Source organism: Ovis canadensis, chromosome 5, assembly GCF_042477335.2.
Source record: "Ovis canadensis isolate MfBH-ARS-UI-01 breed Bighorn chromosome 5, ARS-UI_OviCan_v2, whole genome shotgun sequence".
In the NCBI taxonomy this organism is placed as follows: domain Eukaryota; kingdom Metazoa; phylum Chordata; class Mammalia; order Artiodactyla; family Bovidae; genus Ovis; species Ovis canadensis.
Genome location: NC_091249.1, coordinates 62,127,558 through 62,147,900, shown reverse-complemented (window position 1 = coordinate 62,147,900; position 20,343 = coordinate 62,127,558). Strand labels below are relative to the sequence as shown.

At 33.9% G+C, this 20,343-nt stretch overlaps 1 protein-coding gene across 14 annotated transcripts in view; it reads left to right on the top strand.

Moving 5' to 3' along the window:
• Positions 1–20,343, top strand: part of FAM13B (family with sequence similarity 13 member B) — a 111,719-nt gene that overhangs the window by 20,212 nt on the left and 71,164 nt on the right. For 5 of the 14 annotated variants that reach the window (XR_011257316.1, XM_069592125.1, XM_069592122.1 and 2 more), the window contains exons 6-7: positions 5–146; positions 6,734–6,891. Coding sequence is in view for 13 of the 14 variants with exons in the window: in XM_069592125.1 (XP_069448226.1) it covers positions 5–146; positions 6,734–6,891 (300 nt within the window). In the remaining variant the exon portion in view is untranslated. Of the gene's footprint in view, positions 1–4; positions 147–2,372; positions 2,421–4,720; positions 4,820–6,733; positions 6,892–20,343 lie in introns of those variants that run through there. The other 9 variants (XM_069592123.1, XM_069592117.1, XM_069592120.1 and 6 more) reach the window with 3 other exon arrangements.

The window sequence follows — 20,343 nt, the reverse complement described above, 5'->3', positions numbered from 1 at the left end:
TTAGTATTTACACAGATGTGGAAGATCTGAAAGAACAAGAAATAGTAAGCAGGATAATGGCTGGACTTCTGGAAAATTACTATGAGTTTTTTGAGAATGAAGAGGAAGATTTTTCATCTAATGATTTGAGTTCAATTACTGAACAGGTGAGAATATTTTAAATATTCTACTTGGAGGGAGGTTTTTTTCATTTGCGAAAGAATATGCTCTTAAAGGCTTGGCCCAAACTTAGGTGGAATTTTTAAGTACTAAACTGGACATAATTTTCTTGGTTATTATACATTATCATAGGTGATATTTCTATGTAGTATATGAATGTGATTTTTTTTCTGAACAACTTCTTGTCAATTTGGGATATGGAAAAGGAATCGAAACCAGAGATACGCTAGAGCTTTTGTGGATTTTCTTGTGTTTTTCTTTTGTTAAATTAAGCATTGTTTATTTTGTAAGAGTAGTGTGTTTTTGTTTTTGCAAAGAAATTGCTAGCATAGAGGAATGTAGGCAAAGGTTGAGAATTAGAAGGTAGAGGGAAAGGTGGTATATAAAGTTGACACAAACTTTTAAAAATGTTTATTTGATTGAAGTAGCAAGTCAGTGCAGCAATGTAACCATTATCATATTAATTCCCATTAGGGAAGCATCAGGAGAGTAATAGTTTAGGTTGTAGATGTTTTAAATTTTGTGGCTCTTGAATATTAAAACCCATTTCTCAACAGTATATTTTGTTGTTACCATTATGCCTTAATGGTTGAGACTACAAAAGGGTCCTCATTCATTTTTTCTTTATGAAGTGAGAATATTGATTCTGAGTAATTGTTATTGACTATAAAGCCACATTAATCCAGACTTCTCAGGTTTAGAATTCATGCTTTAGGTTTGTCTGGAATTCTTTCTTGTGTACTTAAGTGAAATGATTTGTCAAGCAAACTTTTATATTAAAACCTATTTATATTTTGAGTTATTTATGTTTTGAGTGTGGGTAGGGCTGCTACCTTTTTAAAAATAACTAATAATTCACCTGGTTAAAAATAAATAAGGTAAAATATATAGTAAAATGTCCTATTTTTACCTTTGCCCATCCTCTCCCTCTCAGTGGTTTTTTAATGTGTTTTTCCAGAATTTCTTTATGCAAATGTAAGTAAATATTCCTTCTTAGTATTTTTATATTTTTAATTTAATATTTTATTTTTTATGGAAAGTAGCATACTTTACATACTATTCTACACGTTGTTCTTTTTTAATCATTTGACAATGTATCTTGGAGATCTTTTATTGAAATGTAAAGAACATAGTCTTTTTTTTTTAATATCTGTATAAGTTCTCTGTTGTATGAATGTAGCATATGATTTATCTGATTCATAGTATCTGTATCCACTTGAAATGGTGATAGCACATCCTGGTTTTCTCAGAGGCATCGTAGTTTATATTTGCTTTCTAATGTAATTTTTAGAAATAATAAAAATTACAATAAAAGAATATAATAAAATGATAAATTATTGTTATTTTAGTAGCTTCCCTTTTCACTTTCAAATGTATCCAAGTTTAGATGATAAATTATATAGTTATGCTATTTATTGATGGACAGTGGATTACTTCCCTTCATTTGTTCTTAAACTATAAAGCAGCATCTCTTGAATGTTTATCATACAGATTTTCATTCATTCTTATAGGTGTTGGCTTTGATTATGTTGAGTTAGGAGTTTTATATCCTAGGTAGCCCAGCTTTTATTTAAAAGGGTTTCTATACTGTTGTGAACTTTTATAGATAAGTCTTTTCAGTAATTGTGAATTATACTTTCCTTAGGTTTGTGTTAGTTTCGGATGTATAACATAGTGATTCAGTTATACATATTACACATTCAGTTATGTAGCTATCCTTTTTCAGGTTCTTTTCTCTCATAAATCATTACGAAGTATTGAGTATAGTTTCCTGTGCTATATAGTAGTGGTACACAATTATCCCAAACTCCTAATGTATCTGCCCCACCACCACCTTTGGAAGTTTGTTTTCTATGTCTATGGATCTATTTTATAAATATCTATTTTTTTTAAGATTCCACATATAAGTGATATCACATGATACTTGTCTTTCTCTTTCTGGCTTACTTCCCTTAGTATGATCTTTTAAGTCCATCCATATTACTGCAAATGGTATTATTTCATTCTTTTTTATTGCTGAGTAATATTCCATTGTGTGTGTATATGTATCAGTCACGTGTGTATATATGTATCAATCGTATCTTCTTTATCCATTCATCTGTCAGTGAACATTTAGATTGCTTCCATATTTTGGCTGTTGTAAATAGTGCTGCTGGGAATACTGGGGTGCATGTATTTTTTCAAATTAGAATTTTTGTCTTTTTCAGATACATGCCCAAGAGTGGGACTGCTGGATCACATGCGACTCTATTGTTAGTTTTGTAAGGAACCTCCATACTGTTTTCCATAGTGGCTGCCCCAATTTACATTCCCACCAAGAGTGTAGGAGGGTTGCTTTTTCTCCATACCCTCTCCAGCATTTATTTTTTGTAGACTTTTTGATGGTGACCATTCTGACTGGAGTGAGGTTAATACCTCCTTGTGGTTTTGATTTGCATTTCTCTAATAATTAGTGATTTTGAACAGTTTTTCATGTGCCTTTTGGCCATCATATGTCCTCTCTGGAGAGATGTCTGTTTAGATCTTCTGCCCATTGGTTTTTTTTTTTAATTGTACTGTGTGGGCTGTTTGTATATTTTGGAAATTAATCCCTTGTGAGTTGCATTGGTTGTAAGTATTTTTCCCCCCATTCTGTAGGTTGTCTTTTTGTTTTGTTTATGGTAAGTTTAATTAGGTCTCATTTATTTTTGTTTTTACTCTCAGAAATGAAGCCAAAAAGATATTGTTACAATATGTGTCAGAGAGTGTCTGCCTATGCTTTCCTCTAAGAGTTTTATAGTATCCAGTCTTATATTTAGGTCTTTAATCCATTTTGAGTTTATTTTTGTGTGTGGTGTTAGAGAATGTTCTAATTTCATTCTTTTACATGTAGCTGTCTGATTTTCTCAACACCACTTATTGGAGAATTTGCCATTTCTCCATTGTTTAGTCTTGTCTTCTTGGTCATTGATTAGTTAGCTGTAGGTCGGTTCCTTAAATTATTAATATTTTCTTCATGTAACCATTTTTACCATTGTCTGACTTTCCTTCCCTCTTCTTCTTCCTTCCTTTCCTTTCTTACTCTCCTCTCTCTTTTCCAGTATCAGAAACTGTTAAGAAAACAGTAAAAGATGTCAAATTATAATTTACCATGTATAAACTAAGGATGAATACATATGTTTACACACACATATATATGTATATATGTTATATATGTATTTGTGAGATAAATCAAGTCAGTAGAATTTGTAGCCTGAAACAGTGCTCCATGGAACTTTTGGCATATTTTTTTGAAGGTTTCCAACTATACAGTATGTGACTTAAGAAACTTAATTAAAATAAAGAACTAACACAGCTGTTCAAAATTATTTTTGCTGAAAAGAAAATGACAAGAAGAGGACAAATGAATATATGTGCCTTAAATGTTTAATGCTTTTTGATATCCATATGAACTCATCTTTGGGGGATTCGGTGTGCCACCTTTCTTTTCATTTTAGTTCAGCAGTTAATTTTTTAAAATAAAGTTAATGGCTGCTGAAAATGAAACAACATACATATATTTGTGTTACTCATTTTCTGCTTTTCTGAGATGATTTGATTTATAAGAAACTGATGATACCAATTTGATTTAAAGTTTATATCTTGACTCTTCTAAAGTCTGCAGGGTATATCTTGATTACGTTTTACATTGTGGTATAATTCTCTGATATTTCTATTATCCTGCAGCTTTCTTACGTAAACTGAAATATATTCATAGCTCACATATATTGCATTTATATTTCTGTATTTTTTTAAGCACTGTAAAAACTGACTCAAAATATATTGTGTTTTATGTTAAATAGTTGTGGTCAGTTAACACCTGGAAATAATGTTGAATTCTGCAGATTTGACTGTGAATAGAAAAAAGGATATTAGCATATTGAACAGAATATGCTCAGTAAACAGGGTAGCGTAGTGAGTCCTGAGAGACAACAAGGTATATCACTTATCTTGGCTCATGTTGCTAATCACCAGAATCTATTGTCTTGTCTATTTTTCTCACAGTTTGAATTATAACTGGATTTCAATAGTACAGATTTCTGAAGTTTCTTTTTTAAGGTAGATTTCATATTTTTCATATTTGACTTGTGAAGCTGAATTGAACAGATCTGAGTGAAAGTAAAATCTCCTCAAACTCAGCACCGTTTGGTTGCATTTTAAAGTTGTTATAACTTAAATGCTGCTAATTTGTTATCCACATACATAAAGAGGTGCGCAGACCTGGCCTGTCCTGGCAGTGCATTGATTTTCCCCCTGATTTTGATATATGAGGAAAGCAAAGCTTATTTAGCACTCTCTACTTTTACAGTTTCATCCCATTAATGCAAATATTTGGCCATTAGGTCTTTTTCAAGGTAGTAATTTTTTTTTTTTTTAAATAGTATGAGAGGTCTCATCTGATTGGAGATGTTGAATAAGGAGTGTTTGAGTAATGACCCAGAGTCAGAGAACAGATTCTGTGTATGGGATCCTTAAATGATTGCAAATCCAGTAGAGTGGTTTGAAGATGTAGGTGATAATTATGTTTCTTTATACATTTGAGAAGGCAGGTAGCAGCGTTCTCCACAAGCTGGAGTCTGGAGAGCAGGCATTTCACGAGGTCCTAGAGAAGGGAATTACAGCAGTCAAAGAAGGAAGAGATGTAAGTATGGCTGAGGGTTTTCCATAAGTGAAGTTGAGTCAGGTGCCTGTATAGGGTAGGTTCAGAATAACTTATGAACAGAATAGAGTATTGATAAGCAGAAGGTCAAATTGATAAGAAGAGGATCAAGAAGAACTTTTGAAGCTAAGTTATGGGGTGATGGAGCATTTTAATCTAATTTTTACTCTTACGCAAACCAATTTAATGAATTTTTACTGCAAGAAATTACACTAGAAGGCCTGGGGTGAGGGGTGGGGGAATGAGAAGAAAAACCCATAGGCAATAGATTGTGTTCATGCCCTGTCTTAGTTGATGGTTACTGGTGAAAATGTTAGGAAATACCTATTAATTTACATAAAGCTTATTGAATCAAATATATATTTATTATAATTCAGTGTGAAGTTTTAATGGAAAGAGCTATTGACTGTAGACAAACTGATTTCTAAAATCGGTGATGTAACATTAAAATTGCAGTACTTCTGAACCAAAAATGTGTGTACTGAATAGTTATCTATCCTCAGTTTAAATAGTCACCTTACTTTTTTTTTTTGCAGCCTTCTACTCTTTTACTCAAACCTGAGAACAGTATTTTCTTGCCAGTTTTTTTCTTCCCTGGATTATCAAGTAGATATTAATTAAATACATTCTTGATTTTAAGTAATTTATTAAATACATGGATAAAGAAAGAGAGTAACTTTCCATTTCATCCAGTTTAAAAACTGACCTGTCATTTGAAATTTTCACCTTTCTGTATAAATCTAACTTCTCAGTTAACCATTTCTGTGTGTGTGTTAGTCGCTCAGTCGTGTCCGACTCTTTGCGACCCCATGGACTGTAGCCCACTAGGCTCCTTTGTCCAAGGGATTCTCCAGGCAAGAATACTGGAGTGGGTTGCCATGCCCTTTTCCAATAACCATTTAGGCCAACGATTTTCAGTACTTGTTGATTAGGAGTTGGTAGAGTATCAAAGTATAATTACTTTCTGAATTAAGTTTTCGTTTCTGAGAGTCTTGTAGCAAATGTATTTGCCTGTCAGGAAAAACACCAGTATTACATGTAGCAGTGAACTTATTCTAGGTATTGTCAGCCCATTTGGCTAGAGTGGACAGAACTATTTATGTTTACTGTTTAACGTTTTTAATGACTAGTATTAATTTATAAAAAATGGTATGACTTTATGGCTAGTTTCTTCTGTGGGATAGCTTAATAAATGTTTTTCATTTGAAAATATTTTGTTGGTTTTCCTTCTCAGATATTTGTTTCTTTTTAATTAGAATGATTATTTACTTATATAGCCAATTTGATGATAGAAAATGTTTTATAGCCCCTGCCAGAAAGAGAATTATAACCTTGACTTGTGCTTCATGGTAAAAATAGTGAATTCTTCCTTGTTGTAAGGTCCAGTTTCTACATGAAGAGTTGAGTCTGAACCATTTAGAAGTTAGCCGTCATTTTCTAAAACATAGTTAAGACCTTAAGGAAAAATTTCTGTGCCCTTTTTTCCCACACTTATTCTGTATTAAAATCACTTGTACAGTGCACTTGGAAATTGGAGAGGTCAATTGAAGTCTTTGTTGTAGCTCTTAGATTTACAAATCTGGTTGGTTAGGAAATGAAGCTTTTTAAATAAATGTTAATTAACTATAGTGTGCATGCTTTTTCATAGTTTGCAGTCTTATTTATATTCCTAGTGATATACTAATATAATCATTACCTTCTGCTTTAAAATATTATGTTTGGTTTGAAATTTTACTCTAATGTGGAGAAGTTGGCAGATACTTTGTAAGGGAAATTGGTCTTAGGAAATGAAGCTGAAAATGAGTTGTGTTTAAATTTTTCTTAGAATAGTATGTTTTAGATATCAGTTAACAGTTTCATTAAATTTTAATTCTCAGTTTCCTCTTATTTATATAGGTTAATGAACTTTCTGAGGAAGAAGAAGATGAAAAGCTGGAACATATAGAAGAACTTCCAGAAGAGGGTGCAGGAAAATCAGATGACATGCCAGAGGTGGTACAATTAAGGATGACTAAAAACATCCTGGAACCAAATAGTGTTACAGCATCAACAAGGTAGTGTTTCATTTGAAAGGACTAGTTTTTGAGCACTTCATTCTGGTTGTAAACTCACTCAAGCACTAAATTACACAGATTATAACGATATATGAAAGATTAGTTTGTATATGAAAAAAAACAATAAGAATGTTTTAAAGAAATAAACTGGTTAAGGAGTTTTCAGCTATTAATACCTTCTAAAAAATAACCTCTTATGTATATTTTCTCTTAAAGTTTATTTGTTTTTGTATTATTAGTGTATTAGTTGGGTTGGGTAAAATTTAGAACCTTTGAAAATAGAATTGCTAGAGAAACATATAGTGGTTGAGTTGACTATATTTCCAGCTCCTAGGCAGTAGACTGAACTAGGCTTTGAGGAGAGGACTCTGTGATTCTTTAAGATGGTGCTTTCCAATCCTTTCATGTATAAAGTGCTATTAAAGATGGTAGGCTGGAGGCACTATCGTAGCACATAGGTAGGATCATCGGACACAATGTTTAGGAAGCATTAGAGAATTCAAGAATGCCCCATACATAGCTCTAAGTTTGCTAAATTCCATCCTAGTTCTCTGTAAAGCTCCATGGTTTTCTAATTAGGGGGATGGTTACTTGTTTAGGCCTCTAGATATTTTTCATTAAATTTGTGCTCAATAAAATAGTGATTTAAAAAGGAGAGAAAATAATAATTTGATTAAACAAATATTTAATTATTAATTCAATTAAGTAGTAATTTAAGAGACAACAAAATATCATTTAAAAATAACTAGTAATTTAATGAAAGAACTATTCAGTGTCATCTAGAAAAATTATAAAGTAGTTTAAAGTGTATACTTCTAAGCTTCTGTTTAGTTGCTAGGTCATGTTTGACTCTTGTGATCCCGTAGACTGTAGCCTGTCAGGCTTCTCTGTCCATGATATTTCCCAGGCAAGAATACTGGAGCAAGTTGCCATTTCCTTCTCTAGGGGATCTTCCCAACCCAGGGATAGAGTCCACGTCTCCTGTATTACAGGGAGATTCTTTACTACTGAGCCACCAGGGAAGCCCATACTTCTAAATACTGCTATTAAATGTCTCTTTGGGACTCTATATTTTTATATTAGTTATAGTTTCTTCAGACATGAAGATAATTTTGGCATATTAACATGTTTATTCACCTTTTTGGTGGTGGTTTAGTTACTAAGTCGTGTCCAACTCTTAAGACCTCATGGACTCTATGTAGCCCGTCAAGCTCATCTGTCCTTGGAATTTGGAATTTCTCAGGCAAGAATACTGGAGTAGGTTGCCATTTTCTCCTCCAGTTCACCTTTTTGCCCCTGGTATTTTTTGTTTGTACTTTTCTGCTTACATGATATTCTTAATTCTATGTTTGATATATATGAAAATACTTATAAGCTATATGTTATTTAGCTGTGTCTTAATTATGTATTTAATTCTTTTTTCTGATCTTTGAGTTATTCCAGCTTACTCTACAGCTTTTGTTCTTAGGTCCTTTTCTCCTTCTTTTGACTTTTTCCAAATAAATTTGGAAAATTCATTAGGCTCAAAGAGAAAATTTTTCTGTGACTTTTGATAAGTATTTCCAGACTGCTTAAAATACTTGTCTCAGTTTTCATTACCATTAGCAATATTTTCTTGAGCACCTGAAAACAATAGATTTAAACTGGTGTTCTTTATTTCCTTAGAGTTATGCTCACCAATAATGTAACCACTAGCTACATGTGGCTATTTAAATTTAAACTTAATTAAATGAAATTTAAAAAATTTCCACAGTTGTGCTAGTCACATTTCAAGTGCTCAGTAGCCATATGTGATGAGTGGCTACCATAATGGACAGTGCAGATATAGAGCAGTTCTGTCACTGTAAAAATTTCTTCTGGATAGTGCTCATTTAGAAAGGTAAATTTGTTAGGCACATTATTTGTTTACCAGCAAGGTTAAATATTGTTTGAAATGCATGCTGCTAATAGTTTCTTTTTTTGGATCATCTGTCTAGCTTTGTAGAGGATCCTCCTTCCCTCCAACACAGCCACTTTTAGATGGAGTCATTGGAGATTTGAGGGTAGTCAGGATTCCTTAATTGCAAGTCATAAAACAGATCTTGGCTAATGGAAAGAAAAAAGATAATTTATTAGAAGAATGCTGGATAGGTGCCACATTTGAAAGGAGAAGCAGAGAGAAGAACATGAGAGCTCTAGAGAATTTAGTATGAAAGGGTCATGGAAGAATCTCTTCAGTGTGTGGGTGTTGCTGTGGGAGTTCAAACTGCTTCCTTCCACCTATCATTCTGCTCAAGATCAGATTGCTGTCGGGTAGCAGGGGAGAGGATCTGGCATAAATTGGATCATGTGTCCATTCCCCAACCAGGGTAGAGGTGAGTCGTTGTAATTTATGCATGTATCAAGAACATTGGTTGGAGGGAAGAACTAGTTTGCCACAGAAAAATGGGGCTAATACCAAAAGAAAGGGGTAGGGGTATCAGGCAACACAAATGGATGTGTCTGTCACAGTGGTCTTCTAGATTTAGTGCTGATCCCTATAAATTTCAGTTAGTATTTATACATTAATATTTTAGTTTTGGCTGATTGAGAGCATAAAGGCAAAGAATACATTCACCTTAAAATTTTTTTTTTTAAATTTTGTGTTGGGGTATAGTCGATTAACAATATTGTGATAGTTACAGGTGAACAGCGAAGGGACACAGCCATACATATACAAAAATACATTCACCTTTGATGAAAGAAAGGTAGGCAAGATATATCCTAGAATGCGCAGGACCTAGAAAATAGGGAGCTCTTAATAAATTCATTTTAGGGAATTAATGGATACTGTGTTGCATGAAACTAGTGATTGAACTTTTGCTAACTAAATGTCTTGTGTCTTTTTTTTCTTAAGATTTTTGTATTTTGACTTTGCTGGGTCTCTGTTGCTGCAGATGGGCTTTCTCTAGTTGTGAGTAGGGGCTACTCTTTACTGCGATGTGTAGTCTTCTCATTGCAGTGGCTTCTCTTATGCAGGGCACGGACTCTAGGCATGTGGGCTCAGTAGTTGAGGTCCGTGGGCTCAGTAGTAGTGGTTTGAGGGCTCTAGAGCACTGGCTCAGTAGTTGTGGCCCATGGGCTTAGTTGCTCCATGGCATTTGAGATCTTCCTGGACCAGGCATCAAACCCGTGTCCCCCGCATTGACAGACGGATTCTTAACCAGTAGACCACCAGTGAAGCCCGTTAAAGTTTTGTCTCTTTGAGTTTTCCTCTGAGGTAGCTTACACATATTTTATGGAAGTATTAGATAGCCTACTTTGTATTTCTGTGGGAAGATATGTTAGAAACCTCAGGGGAATAAACATTAAGTGACAGTTGAGCAACTGTTAAACATTTTGGTCTCAGATGTTATACTGTTACAAATCATTAAGGACTCCAAAGCCTTTTGTTAATGTTGATTTTATACCTTTGGATAGTTACCATATTATAAATTAAAATAACATAAACTGCTGAGTGTGTTCTTTATTGAGTTGTACTTTGAAAGATGCTTAGTATTTGTAGCTGAAATACAGCTGTTTATGATCTAACAGGTTTTGTTGTTGTTGTTGATAGATTTCTCCTCCTTTGTTAGTTTTAAGTCATTGATTCTCAGACTTTTTAGTTTAGTTTGTGGACCACAAATACTTGTTACTGTGGGTGATAGCTATTGGCATTTACTCTTTTGGGAACCAAAACTGAGAAATTTCTTAAAGTAGTAATGAACTCGTTACATGTTAATGTAAAAATTTTTAATCAAAAGTAGCTTTTTTAGAATCTTCCAAGAATCTTTAGTGAGAAATTTTTTTAGTGGCATAGTTTACATTTTTACAAATCTTTTTCATGTCTAAGTTGATAGACAGTAGCTAGATTCTCACATTTTCTTTGGTATTTAATTTGTTGCCATCTGTTATTTTGGTTGAAGTATGTGAAGAAAATCTAGCATTATATAAGTAGGTAGCTGGGAAAAGGTAGAGAATTTTTATAGTCTTTTTGGATAATTGTGGATATTCTTTGACAGTACACCAAAACTCAATAAGTTATAGTTTATTAAAGGTTATTTGTAATGTGGAACCCAAAAGCATATCTGAATTTTTCATACTCTGATCCATTGGTCTCTCTTGTACTTTGAGAGAATCTTTTAGCCATGCTTGATTTTGTAATATGGTATATTAATATTTTGAAAAATACTGCCTTACTGAGTCATTCAGAGCTTCCAAACAGTGATATATATATATATATATATATATATATATTTGTTGTATTATATCAAAATATATATCCTTTAATATCACCACTAATTACATCAAAAGTATCTTTAAGTATTAGTATGCTATTAAGCCTCTGGTGGAGGATGCAGATTTTCCAGAATTCTAATTTTTGCTGGAAAACCCAAATTAGTTCTGTTAGTCTTGCTCATTTTTGAGAAAATTTCTACCAGATATTCAAGTTGGAATGACTATAATCTGTCAGTCTATCTTTCAAGTAAAAATGAATGTTCCATGCTAAAAGTTAAGCTCTCAACTCAAACAAGACAAGCATCGTTCTGAGCTGTGCAGCAGAATTTGCTTAGTGTGTACTTCCTATTTGTCATACCACATATTAAAAAGAAGTATATTCAAGGGCTGAGATAATTTAATAATATGTATTACTTCTTCATCAAGGACTTGCTCCTTTTAAGAAAAGATTGCAACTGAGTAGTGATGAGGAATGCACTGGGCATGGTTTGTTTGCTATCACTTGCCTGAACTTATGCTAAGACCCAAAGCAGTGTTTTTCTACCATTGATTTTGCATCATCATGCAAATATCAGCCCAGTGAAATGTTATGAAAAAACAGTTTCGATCTTTAGTTCACAGACCACTGTTACAGAACCAGTTTAAATATTATCTACTACTTGGTTTAAATATTTGTGTATGGGTTGTACTGAGTGACTTATTTATGCATCTGTTATTTCTATACATTGTTTGCCATTAGTCATATTTTGTTAAGATTGAGCCAAGTACAAAGTGGAAAAAATGGTGGGATTCAGGGTATGGGTAACGTAGGTTACACAAAAAGCAGAAGTTTTGGTTACTTCTGAGGCTCAGTCTTACTCATGAAGCACAAAGAAATCCCAAGCTTGTTTCTAAAGTGTGTTGTATCTGTAGATGAAAAATGATTGCTTTATATTCACATGTTTATGTACTACTTGGCTTTATTTAGATACACAAATGTTAAAGGAATCTTAACCTTTTAATAGAGAGAAAATAGAGAGTTCTGAAAGAGTTCTTTATTTTCACTGTGCTTTTCACAGTCTATTTCCTAGACTGTATTGAAAAGGTTTATTTTGGCTTGAGGTTAGTTAACTTTTAATTTATATTGCTTCTAGAATTACAAATCAAAAACCCAGCTAATTGGCATTATTATAAAGTTCATTTAAAATTGTACTTTTAATGCCTTGCTAAAACTTGGAATTTATAAAGAATAAAAAGTTTGATGCTCTTTTTCATGTGTTGTTGCTGCTAGGGCTTCATTTTTGTGAGCTCATTAGTTTATGATGGTTTGATTTTAGGTGTAATGCAGGAAAGAAGATGCAGTGGTTAAGGAAGAATTCCAAGTTGAGGAATTTGAGACTGGTTTGCACTTCATTCTGTGGATACCTTATATGTTGAAATCCCATGGCAGAGGAGCCTGGCAGGTTACAGTACATAGGGTCGCAAAAGTCGAACACAACTTAGCAACTAACACTTTTCTATTGTTGAAGAAATGTCCCTTCAGCTGATTATAGGTGCACAAGAAATGTAGTAGTTACTTTTTCCTTTAAGCCCAGTAAATAAGCAATTTGCAGAATATTTCAATTGGTAATCATTTCACCACATTTTTGCTAGCTAGGTTCCACTTAAAAGCGAAAAGAGGAAGAAAATGTACTTGGGTGGGAGTATCAGAAATGTTGGGTGGAAAAAAGTAAAATTTATGCTTTGGGTCAGTAAGATAAATTATTAAAACATTTTTTGAAGTTCCAGAGCATAATAAGAACCAGACAGGTTCTCTTCCTCCTTCCTGAAAATGATATATTTGGTATTTTAAAGACTTGTGGTTGTTATAACTTACTAACTTTCTAATAGTGAGGAATCTTTTCAATTTTAGGTATAGGGTATTCCCAAATTGATGGGGAAAGTGAAGAAATGGATTTTGCTTTTGACTGGAAAGGAATATGTGGCTTTTGTTTTGTTTTATATATTTACTTTCCAAAACTATAGTTTTTGAAATAGTCATTTAGGGGGGCTCTGGCATAAATTATCTGGAAATCATCCTAATTTTAGATTGTGAAAATTAACCATTAATGCCTTTCTGATTTGGATAATGAGTAGTAATAGTTCTCTATCATTCATCTGTTTTGGCAATGTCATATTTGTACATAATTTATAGCTCTTGATATAGTAGTGATTAATGAAAACAAAAAGACTTTTCCCCCTGCTTTATAGTAGGTTATGCTTAAATATTTTTATAGAATAAGCCAGATTCAGAATTTTGTCCCCCTTTCCCTACCTCCCACCGAGTTGCATAGTACTTAGGAAAAAATTTGTGGACTGTTGATTGGGTCCTTGTCAGTAGTGACCTCATGTTGCAGCCTGCTTCCGTTTAGACTGCAGCTCTGATTGCTCAGCAATTTTTGTAAGCCCATCACCATCGTTTATGGTATTTGAAGTCGCTTTACTTGATGTTTTTGTTAGGAGATGCCACAGTGTTCAGAATGGCTTGCAAGGCTCTGTTACACAGGTAAAGTGATCTTTTATCAGATTTAATTGAAACAGAGCTTCAATACTTTTATTGAAGTATTATTTGTAATATTAAATATTTACAGTTGGGAAATGAAAATAGTAGTAGTTCCCTATGATAATTGTATTTGATTATAAAAATTAATAATTGGAATAAATGGCTGCAAGATTGATTTTATATTCTCAAGAAGGTTCTGCATTTCTAGGCAGATTTTAAAATATAGTTCACAGCAGAAGGGAGAATAAGGTCAGAGAATCACTACAGTCTTCAGCGTTACACTTAGTTGTAGCCTGAAATAACATGTGACCCTTGTGATTTATTGTTTGTCCTTTTTGTCTGATATTCCTTGTCTGGTGGTTTAGTGAAAAGAGATTTTTAAGTGGTCTTTATGGCATCTGTCTATAGTACCTGAGTAACTTGACCTTGAATTTGTCAGCATTTATTCTTTGTATATCTTTATTAATCAGAATTCACCTACTTAACATTATTTTGCTTCTGCTGCAGATGCATAGCCATATTGATAAATCTTTTTTTTTTTAAGCCATAGGTTTGTATTAGCTTTGGTTTGTACATAAGTGTTTTATTCCCCACAGAATGTGGCAAAAATATGAAAATAAAGAATAATTAAATTCTTCAAAATATGAAAACTAAGTCTTTTGCCCTTCAGGAATTTTGAGAACAGTTTTACAGTCAACTTTGTAGCCTCAATCTGACTCATTCAGTACAAAATCTATGTATTTGATTTGTTTACTGTAGCTTTTTGGCATAGGGAGAAGATTCCTATTGAAAATACCTATTTATTTGATTGTTCTAGCCTGTTCTTCAGGGCCAAAAAATCTTTACTTTCATTCTAATAATCTGGCTTGCTGATGAATATTTTTACATATATTTTAATTCCAATAGCATTTTTAAAAAGGATAGGAAACTGAAAGATCAGATCCTCTGACTACCCTCCAAATTTAAGACCATTAGAACTTTTCTTCTGTTTGACTTCTTTGGATAGGTAGAAAATACGATTAAAGTTTAATCTTTTGGGAGCCTAGATAGCTCTTGGCCAGTGTTTCTCATATTTATTAGTATGGATAAGAATCATCACTGATGCTTCTTAAAAATGTGAACTCTGAGATCCTACCTCAGGTTTGGAGAGGAAGTGAGGACTCTCCTTTCTTAAAGCTTTCTTTTTTTTTTTTTAACTGAGAAAGAAATCAAACTTACAGAAATGGGTGTAAAACAAATGTATATGTAAAAAGCAAGTATTCAAATATTCTAGAGTTGGAAAAAAACACTGAAAGCACCCCAATAGCTCTCACAATCCTGATCGCCTTACTTTTATGGCAGTCACTTTTTTATATATTTTGGAGCTTCACGAAAATTATGTCTTGCTATATATGTTTTCTCGATTCAGCCTCTTCACTGAACATTTTATGAGAGATTTCTCTATGTGGTCACATGTCACTGTGGTTTATTCATTTCATTACTGTAAAGTATTCTATTATATGATTACACCGCAGTGATTCAATTTACTGTTGCTGGGCAATTAGATTATTTTTATTTTTGACAATTGTGAGTAACATGCTATGTACATTGTTGTACACGTCTTCTGGTACTCACATGCATGCACATTCAGTGTCTCTAAATTTGAGTTACTATTGCTGAATTGTTTTTCATGGTGCTTCTCCAGTTCACATTCTCATTAACAGTGTGTGAACATTCCCATTTCTTCACATTGAGTATTTCATTGTCATTTTAATAAGATTAATCCCCTTTTCATATTTGTGAGGTGCCTGGTCACGACTGTTTCCTGTTTTTTATTGGTTTTTCTTTCTTACTGAAAAAGGAGCCCTTTTTAGGAGCCCTTAAAAAATAAGTGTTGTGTTTTTCTCATTGTGTTATACCTTTTCCTTCTCATATTGTGCCTTCTGATGAATAATTCCCAATTACAATTGTAGATAAAAAATTCTGGCAGAATTCTGTTCTTTATTTTATGGCTAAGTAGGATTCCATTATATATATGTGTGTGTATGTATGTATACACGTACCACATCTTCTTTATCCATTCTTTTCCCTTTGTAGTGAATGCTTTCTGTGCCCTGTTTAAGAAGTCTCTTCCTAGCTATATACTCCTGTCTTGTAGAAGTTGTATCTGTCACCTTCCTTGTTTAGGTCTGAAATCTTCCTGGGATTGATTTGTCTGCAGTGTGTGACAGACGCCACGTCACCTTTGTCATTCTAGACACCAAATTGTTGCAGTACTCATTTCTGAAAAGTGTGTTTTCCCTGCTTTCTGTAGTGGCACCTTTGTTCTAAATCAGGCATGAGTCTGTTTCTATTCCATATGTCTGTTCTTGTGCCAGTACTGTACTATCTTACTTACTTTGGTTTTGTGGTTATTTGAAGTCTAGAATAGGGTCCAAATCTCCAATAAAATAACATTGTCACTTCAGGAGAGTCTGATATAAGAGGTCCATGGATTATCTCCCTGTTTAAGGGGTAGTAAGAAAGCTTCCATATTCTAGTTTAATCTTTTATTAGTGTATGTGTATAATTATAAATAATTATAATTATAAAAGCATTTATTAAATATAAGCATTTTGATACATGATTGCACACATAATTTATGTACTTTCTCATGTTTCCAAATTTTATGAACATTAGTAGTTTAAACATGATACATTGACTTTGTGTAGCCTATTCCATTTTATATATTTATTTGCTGATATTTCTTAAAAATGCAAATATAGTAAAATTTTAAAAAGTTTTTTTACTGACATATAGTTGATTTATAATATGGTGTTTCAAGTGTACAGCAAAGTGATTCAGTTATATGTATATATATTTTTGTCCAGATTTTTTCCTGGTTATTACAAGATATTGAATATAGTTCTCTCTGTTATACAGTAAATCCTTGTTGTCTGTTTTATATGTAGGGTTGTATATCTGTTAATCCCATACTCCTAATTTATCCCTCCGTTCTCCCCCTCTCCCCTTTCATAACCATAAGTTTGTGTTCTGTCTGTGAGTCTGTTTTTATTTTATATATATATTCTTTTGTGTTATATTTTATATTCCACATATAAGTGTTATCATAATAATATTTGTCTTTGTCAGTATGACTTATTTCACTTAGCATAATGCCCTCCTAATCTATCCATGTGCTGCAAATGACAAAATTCTGTTCTTTTTTTATGGCTAAGTAGGATTCCATTATATATATGTGTGTATGTATGTATACATGTATCTTTAGCCATTCTTTAGCCATTCATCTGTTCATGAACCTTTAGGTTTCTTCCATAACTTGGCAATTGTAGATAATGCTATTATGAATATTGGGGTTCGTGTATCTTTTCAGATTAGTGGTTTTTTTTTTTTTTGGATATGTACCCAGGAGTGGAATTGCTGGGTCATATGGTAGTTCTGACTTTTAGTTTTTTTGGAAGCCTCCATACTGTTTTCCATAGTGGCTGCACCAATTTACATTCCCACCAGCAGTGTGCTGTTGTTGCTTAATCACTTAGTTGTGTCCAACTCTTCTGCATTCTCATAGACTGTATCCTGCCAGGCTCTTCTGTCTATGGGATTTCCCAGGCAGGAATATTGCAGTGGGTTGCCATTTCCTTCTTCAGAGGATCTTCCCAACACAGGAATCGAACCCACATCTCCTGCATTGACAGGCAGATTCTTTACTGCTGAGCCACCAGGGAAGCCCTAATAGTATACTTGGGTTCCTTTTTCTCCACATCCTCACCAACATTTGTTAATTTGTATTCTTGTTTTGTAAATTATTTTTTAGTGAAGGATAATTAATTTGTATTCTTTTTGATGATAGCCATACTGACAGGTATGAGGTTTCTCTTTGTGGTTTTGATTTGCATTTCCCTGATGATTAGTGATATTTTATTTAGTGATTATTTATCTTTTATTTGATTCTTTGTGAAGTGTCTGTTGTGCACATATCCACTAGTATTCCACTGATAACCTGACTTAATAAAAAAGAGGAAGAAAATCTTTCTGGGAGGATGAGTAGATAGCTAACAATGGCAAATTTGGAAAAATACAGGAATGTAAGCCCTATGAAAAATTAAAACATGGCACAATGCTTTAGTAACAGATTGATGGAGTAACTAGTTGAGAATTAGAACTTTTTGAGAATTTGTTGTAAGATAAAGAAGGAGCTCACCAGAAATCACAAATTAAATGGCAACAAGAATGATGTTAGATTTATAAGTTTTCTTTACATCAACATACATCAACATGTCAGCGGATAACAGGTATTAAAAGTAAAATGAATGTTTCTAAATAGGTCAAAAATTTACTAAACTTAGAGACTGCTCATCTTACTGAGGAAAATATACCAGATTTAACTTTTATAATGAAACAGCAACTCATAATCAATGAAAAATCAACACATTGTAGTGGAATATCAGAAAAGTATCTGATATCCTAGTTGACGTTTAAACACTCTTTGGGGAAAGCTTGATTTCCTTTTTTTTTTTTTTGCAAAAGTCGCCAACTTTCAGCTCATCTGAAACTGCTAGGAAGAAACTGATGGATACACTGTTCTTTGTGCACATATATGTGATTCCTGCCCCCCAGTCCAGCTTTTCCTGATTTCAGAAATGAAAATGATGAAATTATTTCATTTAAATATTAAAAAAACCCAGGTACTTTACTTGAGGGTATCAGCATGAAAGCATTTTGCTAAAAATAATTCATTCATGAATAATAGATTCAAGGGATTAGATCTGATAGACAGAGTGCCTAAAGAATAATGGATGAAGGTTCGTGACACTGTACAGGAGGCAGAGACCAAAACCGTCCCCAAGAAAAAGAAATGCAAAAAGGCAAAAAGTTGTCTGAGGAGGCCTTACAATTAGCTGAGAAAAGAAAAGTGAAAGGGAAAGGAGAAAAGGGAAGATATACCCATCTGAATGCAGAGTTCCAAAGGATATCAAGGAGAGATAAGAAAGTCTTCCTATAAGTGACCAATGCAAAGAAATAGAGGAAAACAATAGAATGGGAAAGAGTAGAAATCTCAAGAAAATTAGAGATACCAAGGGAACATTTCATGTAAAGATGGGCTTGATAAAGGACAGAAATGGTATGGACCTAACAGAAGCAGAAGAGTTAAGAGGTGGCAAGAATACACAGAAGAACTATATAAAAAAGATCTTCATGACCCAAATAACCATGATGGTGTGATCACTCACCTAGAGCCAGACATCCTGGAATGTGAAGTCAAGTGGGCCTTAGGAAGTATCACTATGAACAAAGCTAGTGGAGGTGAAGGAATTCTGGTTGAGCTATTTCAAATCCTAAAAGATGATGCTGTGAAAGTGCTGCACTCAATATGCCAGCATATTTGGAAAACTCAGCAGTGGCCACAGGACTGGAAAATGTCAGTTTTCGTTCCAATCCGAAAGAAAGGCAATGCCAAAGAATGTTCAAACTACGACACAGTTGCACTCATCTCACATGCTAGTAAAGTAATGCTCAAAATTCTCCAAGCCAGGCTTCAACAATACGTGAACCAAGAGCTTCGAGATGTTCAAGCTGGATTTAAAAAAGGCAGAGGAACCAGAGATCAAATTGCCAACATCTACTGGATCATTGAAAGAGCAAGAGAGTTCCAGAAAAGCATTTACTTCTGTTTTATTGACTATGTGAAAGCCTTTGACGGTGTAGATCACAGCAAACAGGAAAATTCTGAAAGAGATGAGAATACCAGTCCACCTTACCTGCCTTCTGAGAAATCTGTATGCAGGTCAAGAAGCAATAGTTAGAACTGGACATGGAATAGTGGGCTGGTTCAAAATTGGAAAAGGAGTACGTCAAGGCTGTACAATGTCACTGGTCATATTTAATTTATATGCAGAGTACATCATGTGAAATGCTGGGCTGGAAGAAGCATAATCTGGAATCAAGATTGCCAGGAGAAATAAGAATAACCTCAGATATGCAGGTGACACCGTCCTTATGGCAGAAAGTGAAGAGGAACTGAAGAGCCTCTTGATGAAAGTGAAAGAGGAGAGTGAAAAAGCTGGCTTAAAACTGAACATTAAAAAAACGAAGATCATGGCATCTGATCCCATCACTTCATGGCAAATTGATGTGGAAACAGTGAGAGACTTTAATTTTTTGGGCTCCAGAATCACTGCAGATGGTGACTGCAGCCATAAAATTAAAAGACACTTGCTCCTTGGAAGAAGACCTATGACAAACCTAGGCAGCATTTTAAAAAGCAGAGATATTACTTTGCCAACAAAGGTCTGTGTAGTCAAAGCTATGGTTTTTCTAGTAATCATGTACTAGAAATGTAATATGAGAGTTGTACCATAAAGAAGGCTGAGCACCGAAGAATTGTTTCTTTTGAACTGTGATGTTGGAGAAAACTCTTGAGAGTCCCTTGGATTTCACGGAGATCCAACCAATCAATGCTAAAGGGGAGCAATCCTGAATATTCATTGGAAGGACTGATGCTGAAACTCCAGTACTTTGGCCACCTAATGTGAAGTTTCATTAGAAAAGACCCTGATGCTGGGCAAGATTGAAGGCAGGAGAAGAAGGGGACAACAGAGGATGAGGTGGTTGGATGGCATCACTCACTCGATGGACATGAGTTTGAACAGGGTCTGGGAGATGGCGAAGAACAGGAAAGCCTGGTGTGCTGTAGTCCATGGGGTCACAAAGAGTCA